This window comes from Echinops telfairi, unplaced genomic scaffold (genome assembly GCF_000313985.2).
Source record: "Echinops telfairi isolate 266 unplaced genomic scaffold, ASM31398v2 ScPeMD7_25;HRSCAF=90, whole genome shotgun sequence".
Taxonomy (NCBI): Eukaryota; Metazoa; Chordata; class Mammalia; order Afrosoricida; family Tenrecidae; genus Echinops; species Echinops telfairi.
The window spans coordinates 3,543,387-3,559,487 of NW_022103922.1; the positions used below are offsets into that span (position 1 = coordinate 3,543,387).

The 16,101-nt window shown below is 56.7% G+C and overlaps 1 protein-coding gene across 1 annotated transcript in view; it reads left to right on the top strand.

Moving 5' to 3' along the window:
• Positions 1–16,101, top strand: part of DOCK8 (dedicator of cytokinesis 8) — a 115,069-nt gene that overhangs the window by 33,382 nt on the left and 65,586 nt on the right. The window contains exons 6-13 of the mRNA XM_045289365.1: positions 1,531–1,616; positions 3,143–3,209; positions 5,313–5,462; positions 6,811–6,891; positions 10,130–10,289; positions 14,256–14,398; positions 14,968–15,061; positions 15,907–16,069. Coding sequence (XP_045145300.1) covers positions 1,531–1,616; positions 3,143–3,209; positions 5,313–5,462; positions 6,811–6,891; positions 10,130–10,289; positions 14,256–14,398; positions 14,968–15,061; positions 15,907–16,069 — 944 coding nt within the window. The remainder of the gene's footprint in view (positions 1–1,530; positions 1,617–3,142; positions 3,210–5,312; positions 5,463–6,810; positions 6,892–10,129; positions 10,290–14,255; positions 14,399–14,967; positions 15,062–15,906; positions 16,070–16,101) is intronic.

Consider the following 16,101-nt stretch of genomic DNA (forward strand, 5'->3'; position numbering starts at 1 on the left):
TGCACGATGCAGGGAGGGGTTTGGTTTGGTGGTTGAGGAGTCCGACCGTAGTGACCCCACGTACAACAGAAAGAAACCTCACCCGGCCCTGCGCCACCCTCACAGTGGCTCTATGTCTGGGCCCTCTGTCCCAGCCACCGTGCCCGTCCGTCTCACACATAGAGGGATATACCCCGATGGCAAGGCTGGGAGATTCACGCGCTGAAAGCTGTCACAGCGACCCTGACAGACAACAAGCAAACAGGGCTTCCCCTGCGGTCTCCGGGTCTGCTTTGGCCAAGTGTCTGAAGCCGTCCACTGGGCCTTTCTTGCTAGTCCATCACGGCCGGGAAGCTCGGCTGAAGGCTGTCCTCCATGAGTGACCCTGCTGGTGTTTGAATCGTGGTGGTGTAGCTTCCAGGCTCACAGCCTCCACAGCTGGACACCCTGACCACAGGCGGGGGAGCTACCGTGGGATTGGGTACAGCTCTCTAAAGGTCTGGGTTCTGTGTGGGTAAACGGGCAGGCATCTCTTTCACTGCGCCCCTGCTTGGCTCACGGACATAGACACATGATCGGGAGGGGCCAGTGCCCGGAGAAGGACATCGTAAGTGGTAACGTAGAGAGTCAGTCAAAGAGAAGGAGGTGCCCATCTAGACGGGTGGGCGCAGTGGTTGCAACAGTGGAGGCAACCGTGCTAATGATTATCCAGCAGGTGCAGAACCGGGCAGTGCTTTGTCCTCTTGTACTGTGGGGCCACTGTGGGTTGGGGCCCTAGGACCACGAGGCTCTCTGGAACTTAGCATCGCTGTGAGCACACGCAGACCCATGCCAGCCAGCCAACCACTGCCATCGAGTGGACTCCGTCGCCAAGCAACAACTTCAGCCCCGCCTCCCTCCCTTCTAGTTAAGGAGAGAGACCCTCTTGTCTCAGGGGAGGGCCCTATCCTGCAAGGAAGGAGCCCTGGTGGCATGGTGGTTAAGCATTGGGCTGCTAATCACAAGGTCAGCAGTTCGAAACCACCTGCTGCTCCGCGGGAGAAAGACAAAGGCTTGACCCCCGGAAGCAGTCCCACCCTGTACTATAGGGTCGCCGCGAGTCAGAATGGGCTCGATGTCAGGGCCCTGGTTTGGTGTCCTGCATGAAGACCCTGCCTCAGGTCGCAGACCTAAAACCCCCTACACGGACTCGCAGCGCGCTTCAGAGAAAGACGTGCCCCGAAGGGGTCTAGTCTGTCCTCGGAGCAGGCCCCGGAAGAATAGAACAGTAGTTGTGAGCTGTGTGCCGGCAGCGGGTGGTGGACGTTGTGCAGCCACAGCATCCCGGAGCCGGTTTCCTTCCTTCCCCTCTCCGTGGCCTGGGTTTCTGGAGGGAGGCATGGCTTGCTGCCCGTGCTGACGGCCAGGGGCAGAGAGCAGACTGGTCAAAGCTGGCGTGCAGTGGGAGAGACACAGGGGTGGGAGGGCGGCCTTCCCGTCTCTGGGTGAACCTTCCCGGACATCCCTGCCTCCAGGAAATGTCCCCTGACCCCTGCAATGTGATTGTCACAGGAGGGTGCTGTGGAAATCCGTCCGGTCCCTGAGTGTCCCAAGGAGCACCTGGGCCACCGAATACTGGTCAAGCTGCTGGCGCTGAAGTGAGTCCCGGGAAACCCCCCTGCGCTGCGTTCCGCTCAGCCACACGTGGGCACTGTGTGGCGGGTTGCGATGCGACCCCTATGGAGAGATTGTTGCGGTACAGGTGGCCATACAGTCATTACTGGTATTTATTCTCACCCGACTTGCTTTCTTTCCGGCTGTTGAGAAAAGACACTGCAAAACAGACACCAGTTCACACCGCCCCTCCCCACCCAATTCAGCCCCACGATGGCACCCCTCTTGTTGCGCAGCTGCCCCCACTCGCAGAAGCTCATTGCCCCCCAAGGGTCTCATCTAATCTTCTGAGGTGCTGTGCTCACCCTGAGGAGGCCTGGGGCCGTAGTGGTTGTGAGCTGGGCTGCCAACGCCAAGGCCAGCAGTTCGAAACCACCAGCCGCTCCAAGGGAGGACGCTGAGACTTCCGACTCCCGTGAGGAATGACACCCACAGGGGAGGCTCCACGCTGCTCCAGAGTCTCTGTGACGCAGTTTGCCTCCATGGCGGTGAGCTTCAGTGTGGTCTCGCTGAGCCTATAGACACCCAACAAATCTCAAACTCACTGCTCTTGAGCCAGCGCCGACTCACGGGACCCTGGGGGACAGGGTAGACCTGCCCTAGGAGTTCCCCAAACTCAGCCTTTTTATTATGATGATTATTATCATAATCCGTACACCCATCCATCGTGTCCAGCACCTTTGTACATGTGTTGCCATCATCATTCTCAAGGCATTTTCTTTCTGCTTGAGCCCTTGGTATCAGCTCCTCATTTTCCCCTCCTTCCTTCACAAACCCTTGATAATTTATAAGTTATTATTATTTTTTCATGTCTTGTCGTCTCCCTTCACCAACTTTTCTGTTGTCCTCCCCACAGGGAAGGGGTTATAGGTAGATCATTGTGATCAGTTCTCCATTTCTACCCCCACCTTCCCCTTAGCCTCCTAATATCGCTAATCTCATTATTGGTCCTGAGGGGTTTATCTGTCCTGGATTCCCTGTGTTTCCAGCTCTGATCTGTACCAGTGTACATGCTCTGGTCTAGCCAGATTGGTAAGGCAGAATTGGGGTCATGATAGTGGGGCACTTAACTACGATGCCACCAGGGCTCACGTGATCCCATACAGACAGCTCTGTGAAGAGTCCGGGGTTCAAGGTCAACCTCCTCTCCTGGTGAAGCTAGCCCCTCGCTGGGCTTCAGCAGACTGGAACGGGTGTGTATTTGGGGGGTCAGGTAACGGTGAAGCTATCTCGGGGTGCTCCAGCCTGTGTGCTAACAACCCTGCTCCCACGGAGCAGCTGGTGGATTTGAACTGCTGGCCTTGCAGTTAGCAGCCCACCTCTCCACCCTCTGCGCTCCCGGGCTCCCCAAGGGACTCCATAGCGCTGGATTGTTAACCGTGTGATTCTCACGGACAAGGAGTTAGCCAACGCAGCTGCGTCCATAACCACCCCTGGGACCAGGCCCTCACAGGACACGGAACGTTTGCTACGTGGCAGCCCCTGGATGTTCCTCTCTCTTCCCCACCAGGTTCGAGATTGAGATTGAGCCTCTGTTTGTCAGCCTCGCCCTGTATGACGTGAGAGAAAGGAAGAAGGTAAGAGATCTCTCACAGAGGCCACGGAGCAGCCACTGGGGAGGTGCTCAGACCCCCTGCGACCCCCCGACGTGTCCTGCGGGTTCACATGTGTGTAAGAAATGACTTTATACTAAGAAAGGCATTTGCATCCAGGAAGCAGTCGACCCCACCAGAGAGCAGGCATGTCCAGTCCAACCCAAGTCCGTGGGCCAGATGCTAGCTGCAGGCCAGCTGGATGAAACAGGACCACCACAGGCTGACAGGGGCAAAGTGGAGGGGATTCGAGGTCAACAGACAACTTGACAGCCACCCATAGTCCCCAGGGCCAGCAGACCACAGGGTGGCCGCCATCCCAGGAAGCCAGGTGCAGGATCCAGGTCAGCAGGGGGAGACCAAAGCCCATTCTGCACAGTGTCTCTTAGAGCAGTGGTTCTCACCCCTCGGCCCTTTCGTACAGTTCCTCATGTGGTGACGCCCCCCAACCATAAGATTATTTTCATTGCTACTTCATCATTGTCATTTTGCTACAGTTATGAATCTGGTGACCCCTGTGAAAGTGTTGTTCAAGCCCCACAGGGGTCGTGACCCACAGGTGGAGAACCACTGTCTTAGATCAGCTAGGTCACACACACACCCGTCCCCGGGGGCCGTTGTCAGGGTGTTTCCTGATTGAGAGTTTGGATCTTCTTACTGGGGCAGCCAACTCGACACATCACACCTGGGTCATCACTTCTGTGCAGCCAAGTCCCCTGAGGTCTGAAAGCCCGTGACTGTGGGTGAATGGTGTCTCTGGCCTGGGCACTTTGGGAAGGGTGCTCTGGGGACAGTGGTCATTTGTGTCCCTAGCTGAATCTGAAAGGGGAGGGCCTGTGGGAGGTGGTGTAGGGGGACGCTCAGAAGGACGTGGGGTCACCTGTGAAACAGAGCAGTGTGCTCCTGGCCAGGGAGGGTTTGGAGTGAGTAATGGCTCCCTGTCCTGGAAGCCACCCTCGGGGTCCACGTCTTCATTTGTTGCCGGGGAAAAGACCCCATTCACCCAGTGTGTCCTGCTTTTGAGCGAAAGAAATGCAGCCACCCAAGAATCCTCGTGAGTGCTCTTGTGGTTAGTGTCTGACCAAACTTACTGCCACCGAGGCGATCCCGGCTCAGGTCCTGGAAGACCGTGCCCTTCACAGGAGTATAAAGCTTCCTCTTTCCCCCGGGGAGCAGCCCAGCAAGTGACCGCTGTGCCACCAAGCCTCCTCTGTATGTCTTGACCCTGAACCATGTGGATTTCTGGGAACATGCGCCTGTGAGCAACCGCTGTGGGGCGATTAGCACCTCCCACAGAGGATCAGAAACCGCTGAGGTTTGTGTTAAAGACCCGCTGCCTCGAGCCCATTCTGCAGAACCATGCAGAGCTGCCCGCAGTTTCTGAGATTGTGCATCGTTCCGGGAGGACTACCTCAGCCTTGTCCTCCAGAGCCGCTGGCGGGTTTGAACTGCCAACCCCCCCAGGGCCAAGCCCGCAGCACCAGCAGGGCTCCTTAGAGAAGTCTCCGGCGCTCAGCGCATCACCGGTTCCCGGCCCGCTTCCAGGGCTTGGAAAGAGCAGGTCCGACTCCCCACATGGTACAAACAAGGCTGTACCTGACAACTTGTGGGCTGTTGACATCACCAGGAGAACTTAGGAAGAAAGGCCTGGCAGTTGTGGACACACCGGGGTTACTGTGGGCTGGGGTCGACTCCATGGAAACCAGTCAGGCTGCTTTGGGTGCTGTGGGGTGGGGCTTCGGACCGTGTTTCTCGGGTGCTGCCGCCGGGCTAGGGGTGGGCTGGGGGCGGGAGCCCTCGGAGAACCAGTCCCTTAGGGAATCTGAAGACCCAGGCTTGGCCCTGGAGTGGCATGGGTGCCTGGGAAACACTGGCTGGTTCGGGAAAATGCAAAAGCGCCCGGGATTGGCCGAGACTTGCAAATGCCGGGTAGAAATTGCGGCCAAGTAGCCACCGGGTTTCCCATAGCAACCTGTCAGTCACCTCATCTTTGATTAGACACCTCCTCCTCCTCCCTGTGGACACACCCTGTGTTTGTCCCTTGCTGAGACCAGGAGGGTGATGGGGTCCACTTCTCTGCCCCTCCAGATATCTGAGAATTTCCACTGTGACCTGAACTCGGACCAGCTCAGAGGGTTCCTGCGGGCACATACGCCGTCCGTGGCCACGTCCAGCCAAGCGAGATCGGCCGTCTTCTCCGTCACCTACCCCTCCTCAGACATCTACCTGGTGGTCAAGGTAGCTAACGGGGACCCCGGGGTGGGAACTCCGCTCTCCCCTGCTGGATTCTCTCGTGTTTGGGGTGACCACGATGTCTGAGAGGGCAACGCGTCCTCTGTGGGGGTCTCCTGCTTCCTTCCCCTGGCACCCCCCCTCCAAAAACAAACAAACAAACAAACAAACAAACAGCGAAGAACAGCCACTGACAGTGAGTTGCCCTGGGAGACCTCGCTCCGGACACACCAGACCCGAGTCTGACCCCGTGAGGCAGCTTAGCCAGTCAAGGGCTCTAGGGCATCGCCTAACCTCTGGGGAGATTGTTTCCTCATCTGGAAAGTGGGGCCAAGGACACCCAGCTCACCCGTTAAAGTGGGGAGAGGGACACCTGGCTCACACTGTCCAACACACAGCTATTAAGTCAATTCCGACTCACGGTGACCCCACAGGACAGAGTGGAAGAGCTCCTGAGAGTGCCCGCCCGAGACTGCAGATAGACCCCTTTCTCCGAGACCGCAGACAGATCCCTCTTTCTCCGAGACCGCAGACAGACCCCTTTCTCCGGCAGAGCGGCTGGTGGGCTCACACCACTGACTCTGTGGTTGGCAGCACAACACCCTGAGCCGAGCTCATCCCCGTTTCTTCCTTGTCAACCTGGTGCCCTACCTTAGTGACCATTGGTCAGGCAGATCCTTGACCCGAAGCTCAGCAGAAGAAGACCCCTGAGTGTTTAGAATCTGGTGTCCCGAGCCCTTGAGTTCTTCAATCCCATATTCCCAACACCCACCAGCCGGCAGCGAGAGAGGCTGTGGGTCCCTCTGCCTTGGGGTTCCTGCCAGGTCTGTTAAACCAAACGAGGCAGTCCCCCCATGACACAGAGGGCTCCAATTCCAGACACATCCTTTGGCTCGTGTGTGGGCATCTCGTGGAAGGTTTTGGTCAGCCCCCAACCCGGCTGTGAGAGGCCGGGTCTCTCTGTGGGGTTGTCATGTACAACATCAAGCAACCAGGGAAAGAAACGGACATGACACTTCTTCCTCTGACCGCCTTTTACTGTGGACATTCGGCGTGTTTATGGCTCAAGAGTAGGAAATGTTTCTCAGCACTGGGGGGGAGGTAAAAGCCACCCACCGCCCACCAGACGCAGTCGCTGCGGCTACAGGTGTTTGCTGCCATCACCATCCCTTTATTCATCCTTCACGGGTTCTACTTCTTCTCCGTGGGGCACTGTGCCTCATCCTCACGATTCTGTTCCCAGAAAGCCTGCCGAAGGCGTCACCGTCCCCTGCTGTCAGGTCGGGCCAGCGGGCCTCCTTGCGTGACTTGGACACAACGCAGGCCCCTTACCAGAACCTTCTTTTGTTGGCAGATTGAGAAGGTGCTCCAGCAGGGGGAGATTGGAGACTGTGCAGAACCCTACCTGGTCATCAGAGAGAGTGAGGGCGGAAAGGTACGCCTCTGAGCACGGGTAAATGGTGGCAGGCTAGGTAACCAAGTGCCCTCCGGAGCCTTCCGGAAGGTGGTCACTGGCAGGTGGTCCCTGCTACACCCGCAGATGAAAGCCTCGTATGTTGCTTTTTTTAAAAAAACATTTTATTAGGGGCTCATACAACTGTTATCGCAGTCCATACACACATCAATTGTGTAAAGTGCATTTGTACATCATTCTCAAAATATTTTCTCTCCACTTAAACCCCCGACATTAGGTCCTCATTTTCCCCCTCCCTCCCTGCTCCCCCCTCCCTCATGAGCCCTTGATAGTTTGTAAATTGGTATTTTGTCATATCTTGCCCTGTCCGACGACTCCCTTCACCCACTTTTCAGTTGTCCGTCCCCCAGGGAGGAGGTCACATGTAGTTCCTTGTAATCGCTTCCTTCTTTCCTACCCACTCTCCCTCCACTCTCCCTGTTTCGTACATTGCTTTTAAACGGAAGAAGAAAGGGAAGTTTGGTCATTGATGATGCAGTTAAACAAATCAGTTATTTAACTCACCCATGATGAAATGAGGAGTCCTGGGGGCATCGTGCTTATGCACTGGGCTACTAACCACAGGATCAGGAGTTCAAAACCACCAGCCGCTCTGAGGGAGCAAGATGAGGCTCTCTACTCCCGTAAAGAGCGGCAGTCTTGGAAACCCACAGGGGCCGTTCTACCCTGTCCTGTAGGGTCGCTGTGAGTCGGCGTCGCTGATGGCAGAGTGAGCTTTTGTTGAGAAGCTCAATTGTTCATTGCTCGTCTGACAACAGAACAGTGGCAGTTAGCCCATCCAGGGGCTCCGAGGGAGACAGACCTGGCCACCTGCCACCTGCTCTCAGAGAGGTGACAGTCAGGAACACTCGCTGCGGCAGCCTCACCTGTCACATGGGGCCACTGTGAGCTGACACGACCCAGGGGCACCCAGCAGCAACACGGTGATGCCCCGTGCCAGCGCGTCATGACGACGCTTGGTCAGGGCAAGTCTTGTCCCCTGGAGGCCCTGACCCAGCTAGCTGGGCGGCCAAGCAGACCTAGTGAGACTGCACCGTGCTGGGGCGCCCCTGCCTTCCTCAGCAGCACAGCCACCATTCTACCTCATTGGGATAGTGGCCAACCAGCTGCGTTACCGGCTGTGTGCTACCGGCTGCGTGCGGTGAAGCACTCAGCTGCTAAGCCCCCATGGCACCTCGGAAGAAAGGCCTGGTGACCACTTCCCAAATGCCCAAGCCGTGGAAACCCTGTGGGGTGGCCCCGCCCTTCCACACACAGGGTCGTGTGGACTGGTATCAATTCAACAGCAACTGATCTTTTGGGGAAGCGTGCACTGTAAGTTCATTAGCACAGCCTGGTATTAAAAAACCAAACCAGAGAATAAGGGGAAGGTTGGGGGAGAAGGGGGTAACCAATCACAATGATCTACCTAAAACCCCTTCCCTTGGGGACGGACAGCAGAAAAGTGGGTGAAGGGAGACATCGCTCAGTGTAAGACATGACAAAATAATAATAATTTATAAATGACCAAGGGTTCATGAGGGAAGAAGGGAGGGTAGGGGAGGAAGAAAAAACAAGGAGTTGATACCAAGGGCTCAAGTAGAAAGAAAATATTTGAAAATGATGATGGCAGCATATGTACAAATGTGCTTGACATGATGAATTTATGTATGGATTCTGATAAGAGCTGTGTGAGCCCCCAATAAAATGTTTTTTAAAAAAACAAACTCACTCCCTGAAGGGAGCCCTGGTGGCCCAGTGGCTTCAACACTGGACTGCTGACCACGTGGTTGGTGGTTCAACAAACTCACAAACACAACACTGGGTTAATGCTGACTCACAGTGACCCTGCAGGACAGGTAAACTGCCCCTGTGGGTTTCCAAAACCGTCACTCTTTTCGGTGGCAGACAGTCTCATCTTTCTCCTATGGAGTGACAGATGTATTTGAACCACTGACCTTGTGGTTCATGATTCATTGCATAACCCACTATGCCACCAGGTCTCTAACAACCAATAAAACAAAACTCTCTGCCATCGAGTCCGTGCAGACTCATAGCAACCCTGTGGCTTTCCAAGACAGTAACTGCTCACAGGAGTAGAAAGCCCAGTCGTTCTCCCTCGGAGCTGCTGGTGGTTTCAAACTGCCGACCGTGCAGATTGCAGCTCGACGCATAACACACACTACCAGGGCTTGTCAACGTGGGCATACGCACTGCCATCGAGTCAATTCTGGCTCAGAGCAACCCTGTAGGGCGGGAGAACTGCACTGTGGGTTTCCGAGACTGTAACTCTTTTTATCTTCTTAACTAATCCTTTTGTCTTGTTTTATTTCCTAAGTTGTCACTGTTGATGATGAACTTTGGAACAGACTATCACTCTTTATGGGAGGAGGAAGCCTCATGTTTCTCCCAAGGAATGGCTGGTGGTTTCCAACTCCTGACCTTTGGATTAGCAGGCCATCATGAACCGCCATGCCACCAGGTTCTCCAAGACGGGTGTGGCGCCAGGGAAAAGGGCCCCTTGGCTCAGCACCCACGCCTGCTGACACCTCTTTACACTCCCAGGAAGGCACTGAGCTTGTCAGCATCCTGAAGGGAGCCCTGGTGGCCCAGTGGCTTCAGCACTGGACTGCTGACCACGTGGTTGGTGGTTCAACCCCACCAGCCTCTCTGTGGGAGAAAGGGGAAGCTGTCTGTGCCCACAGATTGACAGCCCATGGTTCACAGACAGAGCTGCCCATGGGCTTCCCAAGGCTCTAGTTAATACTGGAGCATATCTCCCTGGGTGGGCTCGGACCTCCCTGGTTGCAGTGGTTGTGAGCTGGGCTGCGAACCGCAAGGTCAGAGGTGTGAAACCACCAGCCACTATGTGGGAGAAAGATGAGGCTTTCTGCTCAAAAAAAAGAGTTCAAAAAACCCAAACTGTCTACCATCGAGTCAACTCTGAAGGGCTGGGTACCACTGCCCCGTGAGACTTTCTCCTCCCGTGGAGAACCCATCTCAGGAGCCCACGGGGGCAGGTCTGTCCTGTAGGCTGGCTGTGACTCGGGTGGCATGAGTTAGCAGTTACCTTCTGCTTAGTAGCCGAGCAACGAACAATTGCGCCCCTGGGGGCTTCAGAGATGGGCAGCTGGGGCCACATCGGAGGCAATGATGGACTTGCTGTCCGCTTGGAGCAGTGGACTGTGCGACTGGACGGTGTCTCTCCATCTCTCCCCAGAACAAAGACAAGACTGAGAAGCTGAAGCTGCAGGCGGAGGCCTTCTGCCAGCGTCTGGGAAAGTACCGGATGCCCTTTGCCTGGGCGCCCCTGAGCCTGAACAGCTTCTCCAACATCTCCTCCCTCGACCGCGAGGGGCCTGACACAGAGGCTGCGGTCGGTGAGGTTCCCACCCTGCTTGCCAACTCCTCAGGGGGCTTGGGCGCCGCAGTGGCTCACTGGGGGGTTGGAGTGTGAATTTGCCCAGGGGTGCCGTGGAAGAAAGGCCTGGTTCCTTGCGTCTCTGACGAGCTGCAGCGCAAACGTGACGTGACGGCACACACTCTGCTCGGAAACACCAGGGGACGCCGTAGATCAGGCTCCACTTGGTGGCAACAGGCCTGGCTTCTTTGGGGTCCAGGTGGGGCACAGGGGACCGGAGGATTTGGGGAGTGAGAAGAAGGTGGTGGGAGGGAGGAAACAATGATTACTGAATGACAGCCCTGGTGGCGAAGCTGCTTAAGTGTTGGGCAGCTAACTGTAAAGCCCTCGGTTCAAAACCACCAGCCGCTCTGTGGGAGAAAAACAAGGTTTCTTTTTACTCCTGTAAAGAGTTAAACAAACGCACTGCCAATGAGTCAATCCTAACTCATGAAGACCCTGTAGGACATGACAGACCTGCCCCTGTGAGTTTCTGAGCCTGTAACTCTTTTTGTTGTTGTTGTTGTTCAAGGACTGTTTGATGGCCTTTAGGAGTGTTTTCCAGTCCAGTCTGTTGGGGTATCACGCCCTGGCCCCAAAGTCCACCTTCAGCATTCCCTGGGGACCTCGCCGCTCCGTTCCCTTGCTTTTCTGTTGCACCCCCTTAGTGTTTTGCCTCGGTATGGTGGGATCAGATCGGGCGCAATTCCCACACTGTGTCTCCGGTGTTGTCCCCTGTAGGACTATGGGTCAGTGAGGGACGTCATGTCTCATAGTGGAGCCGGCCATGTGGTCCTCCCTGTGGACTGCCTGCTCTGAGCGGGAACATCGATCTCAAGGCCTGGTGGGCCAGGATGTGCTCCAGTTTCTCCTCCTCCCCCTTCATCTGCTCCCGTGTGCTCTGATCAGACATGTCCCTCTCCCAGAGCTGCAGATTCAGTGGCGTCCTTGAAATAATTTCTTCTGGGGAGGGGGGCAGGTGAGACTGTAACACTTTACAACAGTTGAAAACCCTCTCCCTCAGAGCTGCGGGTGGCTTTGAACTGCGAACCTCACAGTTAACAGGCCCACACGTAGCTTGTGATGCCAAACCTGCAGGGCCGTTCTCCCAGCCCCACGGGGTGCCTGTGGTCGGGACTCCATGTCAGTGAGTGGTGAGTTTCATTGCCCAGTGGTCTGTCAAACCTTAGTGCACGCCGGCGGGGTTAGAACAGGCTCCTCTTTCCTAGCGAGCTGTCTGGATGGAACGTTCCGGATGGATTGGCAACAAGACATGTTGCCAATGTCAAATGTCAAATTCCTGACAATTACAAGATCATCAAGTATCCAATAAGCAGATCACCAACCCCTTTCTTCATGTTAAAAGCTTCCCTGGCCGGATTCCTAAACACAGGGAGAGCCAGCCGCCCCCAGGGTTTCAGAAACAAACCCTGCACTTACTGCCACATCCGCGGGCCAGACCCTCTCGGCTTCCTTGCCAAGGGCAATGAAAACACGGCACGGAGGAGAGCCCATCCCTCCCGCTGCAGAGTGGTAGCCACAGTCTCTGGATTAGACTTCAGCCTTGCTCGGAGCCTCATTTCCTCAGCAGCCTGGCCAGGGAGCTCCCCAGCCCACAGCCCCTGCACCACCTGAGCTTCAGTCTCAGACTGAACAGACTTCAGGCCTTGGCATCCCACCAACACTGGGCCTGGCTTTCTGATTCTCGGGTGTTCCTTGGCCCAGCCGTCTCCCGATGCCCGGGTTTCCCAGGGAAGGGGCCAAAGGGTGTTTGTTTTGTTGTTCTGATGGTATTCTAAAGTGCCTTGGTGGCAAAGTGGTTAGGTGTTGGGCTACTACAATCCGTAAGGTCAGCAGTTCAAAACCACCAGCCGCTTCATAGGAGAAAAAACGAGGCGTTCTACTCCCGTAAAGAGCTACAGTCCTGGAAGCCCACAGGGGCAGTTCCACCCTGTCCTGTAGGGTCGCTGCGAGTTGGCATCGAGTGGACGGCAGGGAGCTCTGAGCACTGGCATTCTGGAGGGACAGCCACCCAAAACCATGGCTGTTGAGTCAGTGCCAGCTCAGAGCAGCCCCGTAGGACAGAGTAGAACTGCCCCTGGGGTTTCCAGGGCTAGGATTTTATGCAAGCCTCATCTTTCTCCGTTAGGGCGGCTGGTGGGTTTGAACCCCCCGCCTTGTCAGTACCCGTGGAGTACAGATACCCGAGGAAAACTGGAGGTCAGAGGTATAAAGACTGACCCTCATGACCCACCTAGCCTGTCTGGGTCATAACCCCACAGTCCCGTAGGGAAGCTGTGGGCACCCCTCTCCCCGGCGGATTCATGTGTAGAAATAAAACAGGAGCAAACAGTACGCTGACCACAGAAACTACCTTTGGGAGACCCCATCCTGCTGCAGCCAGGACTCTGCTGGTGGTGCTCGGCCTGCGCTGGTGCCCACCTCCAGGAGCTGGGGCTGCTCATGGCCCTGCCTCTGATCAGAGCAGGATTAGATAGATGCCCATACAGAGAGAGGGAGAGGAGTGGGGGCAGGCACCGGGGCCTCCAGCAGGAGGGCCAGGATAGGCAGTGGCCAAAGGCTGGGGGGCGGGGGGGGCTTGTCCTTCAAATCACATGGCCACATGTAGCCGCCCTGTTCAATGACTCTGCTGCTGGCATCAGGTGCCAGCAAGTCAATTCCGGCCCCCAGCGGCCCTGTAGGACAGACTGGAGCTGCCCCGTGCCATGTCCCAGGCTCTACATCTTTATGGGAGCAGACAGCCTCGTCTTTTTCCTGCAGAGCAGCTGGTGGGTTTGAACTGTCCACCTCTCGGTGAGCGGCTGAGTGCTTAACCACTGTGCCACCAGGGTTCCCGGTCAACTCAAGGCTCAACTCCCTGCTGTCGCTCGACGCCGATGCACCGGGACCCCACAGGGCACAGTAGAGCGGGCCCCGGGGGTTTCCAAGACTGTTACCCTGCAGGGGTGGGCCACATCCCTGCACCCACTCCCAGACTACGACGAGCCACAGTGGCTGCTGGGAAGGAAACAAACTCCCTGCCATCGAGCTGACCCGACCCACAGTGACGACAGAGGACAGAGGACAGAACACGGCTGCCCCGATGGGTTTTATGAGACTGACAGTGGTTATGGGAGTAGAAAGCCTCCTCTTTCTCTCTCAGAGCCATTGGTGGTTTTGAACTGCTGGCCTGCTGTTAGCAGCCTGAAGCTTAACCCACTTGCCCACCAGGGTTCCTGGTGAAGTGTGCAAGCCAATTGCCATCAAGTTGGTTCTGACTCCTAGCGACCCCATGGGTCAGAGTAGAACTGTCCCCGTGGGCCATCTTTACAGGGGCAGAGGGCCACCTTGTTCACCCTCGAAGCGGCTGGGGGGTTCGAACCACTGGCCTTCCAGTTTGAAGGGGTGTGCTTCAGTACTGGTCCAACAGGCTTTCTCCTCAATGGGTGTCAACCTCTGCTCCGTGGGAGGGCTTCAAAAAGTTCATGGAAACGTGGAATTATAAGATAATGGGATTTTCCCATGAACTTTTCAAGGCGTCCTGGTGTGGGACAGACAGTCATGCTTGGTGCTCACTGAAAGGTCAGGGTGCAGCCTACCCTGGGGCACCGAGGAAGAAATGGCTAGTGAGCACCTTCTGATAAAAGCAGCCACCGCAGGGCTCAGGGGATGATGCATGTGGGGATACCGTGAGGCCGAGCTTGTCCACGGCCACTGCAGCCATGCGGGGAGCCCCATGTGGTTGGCCCCAGAGGGGGTGGTTATTATGTGATGGCCCCAGTGTGGGTGATCCCGGGGGGCGGGGTGGATACTTCTGTGGGTGGACCTGGTGTGGGGGTCCCAGCATGGGGGGGGGTCCCTGTGTGGATGGCCCCCATGTGCATGGTTGGCTGTAGCAGTGTGTCCAGGAGAAGGGCTTGCAGTGGGCTGAGCCTGTGTCCCGCAGGGAGAGGCCCCGGTGGCGGCGGCGAGCGGCGGACACTGTCGCAGTCCAGGAGGCTTTCAGAGCGCGCCCTGTCCTTGGAGGAAAACGGGTTCATGTCCAGCTTCAAAACCACCCCCTTGACCATCACCAACTTCTTCAAGCAGGTACGTCTCGCTGGCTGGCGGTGTGTCTGCGTCTGACCCCTTCGGGCGTGGCTGCTGGGCCTCTGGGGGCAGGCGGTGCAGGTGGTGACTCAGAGGGGGCTGGGGCTGGAAGCAGAGCCTCAATGTCAGTATGGGTGGCAGGGCTGTGGAAGGTGGGGGCGGGGTGTGGGGGATGGAGAAGGAGTGGTCACGAGAGGCCAGCCAGTCTCATGTCTACAGAAGTCCAAGTCCCAAGTCCCCTGCCAGCGAGTCTGTTCTGACTCATGGAGACCCTACAGGCAGAGCAGACCTGCTTCCTGGGTTTCCGAGGCTGTTCATCTTTATGGGAGCAGACAGCCTCCTCTTTCTCCCGTGGAGCGGCTGGTGGGTTTGAACCGCCAACCTAGCAATGAGCAGTATAACACTTAACCCATGGGGCCACCAGGTCTCCTTATGAAAGGACTGGCTAGGACACACACACACACACACACACACACACACACACACACACACAGAGCTTCAAGATAGGAGGCTTCCCAAAGCGAGGGTGCCCGTGGTCCGTCCACACTAACCACTGTCTCCCCTGGCAGGAAGGAGACCGCCTGAGTGATGAAGACTTGTTCAAGTTCCTGGCCGACTACAGAAGGTCTTCGTCCCTGCAGAGAAGGGTCAAGTCCATTCCAGGTGGGGATGCGGGTCTCTGTCCCCTAGCCATGTGCCAGGACCACAGATGCTTGGCTGGCTATTCTCTATCCCCCACCAGGGCATGGAAGCTCGCCTTTGCCATGGGAAACAGGGGGCTTCAGAATCTGGCTCGGGCTGCATCGCGACAAACCTGTTCACGTTCTTCGGGAGAAAGCCAAGGCTTTCTGCTCCCGTCAAGACGGACAGTCTGGGGAACCCACGGGGTGGTTCTGCGAGGCCCTGTGAGGCCGCTGTGAGTCAGAATTGACTCGGTGGCAGTGAGTGTGGCCTTGTTCCTGTTTCCCAACTTTTAAAGGCTACATGCTGATGGCTCTCCCCAACCAAGACCAGCCTTCAGATTGAGGCTGTTTGCACACACAAAAGAGAAACAAACTAACAAACTGGCCGACTTGCTCCCAATTTGTGGCCACCCCAGGGGTCCCTCACTGTCTCCGATGAGCTATTCTGTGAGGCCCAAGCGCAGAGCGGGATCACTGGAAGTCTGACCGGGAGGGCTCCATCCCTGTCCCTCAGCAGCCCCCCAGGGGACCAGCAGGCTGAGTTTGAAGCCCCCCTTGCCACAGGTGACAGCTGCTTCACCGTGTATTTATAGCGGCAGTTCTGGAAGGGACTTCGAAGGCCAGCCCTTGATTCCTGGCACTCCTCCCTGTGCCGTCTGTAGAATCCAGTGCCCTGCCTTTGCCTCACGCCAGAGAAGCCTGGGGACCCCCAGATCCAAGCACGACCCCCAGCCTAGACCCGTGCCCATAGTACAGCATGCAGCAGCCCCCGTCACATGGCAGGCAGAGCCCTCGCTAGCCCAGCGTGCTCCCCCGTGCCTACAGGACTGCTGAGACTGGAGGTCTCCCCGGCTCCCGACACGCTCCCCGGCTGCCTGACTCCGGAAATGCTGCCTGTGGCCCCTTCTTCTGAAAACCGGACGCGCCCGCACAAAGAGATCTTGGAATTCCCCATCCGGGAAGTCTATGTCCCCCACACTGTGTACAGGTAGGAGGCGAAGGCTCTTGGGAAATCTCCGT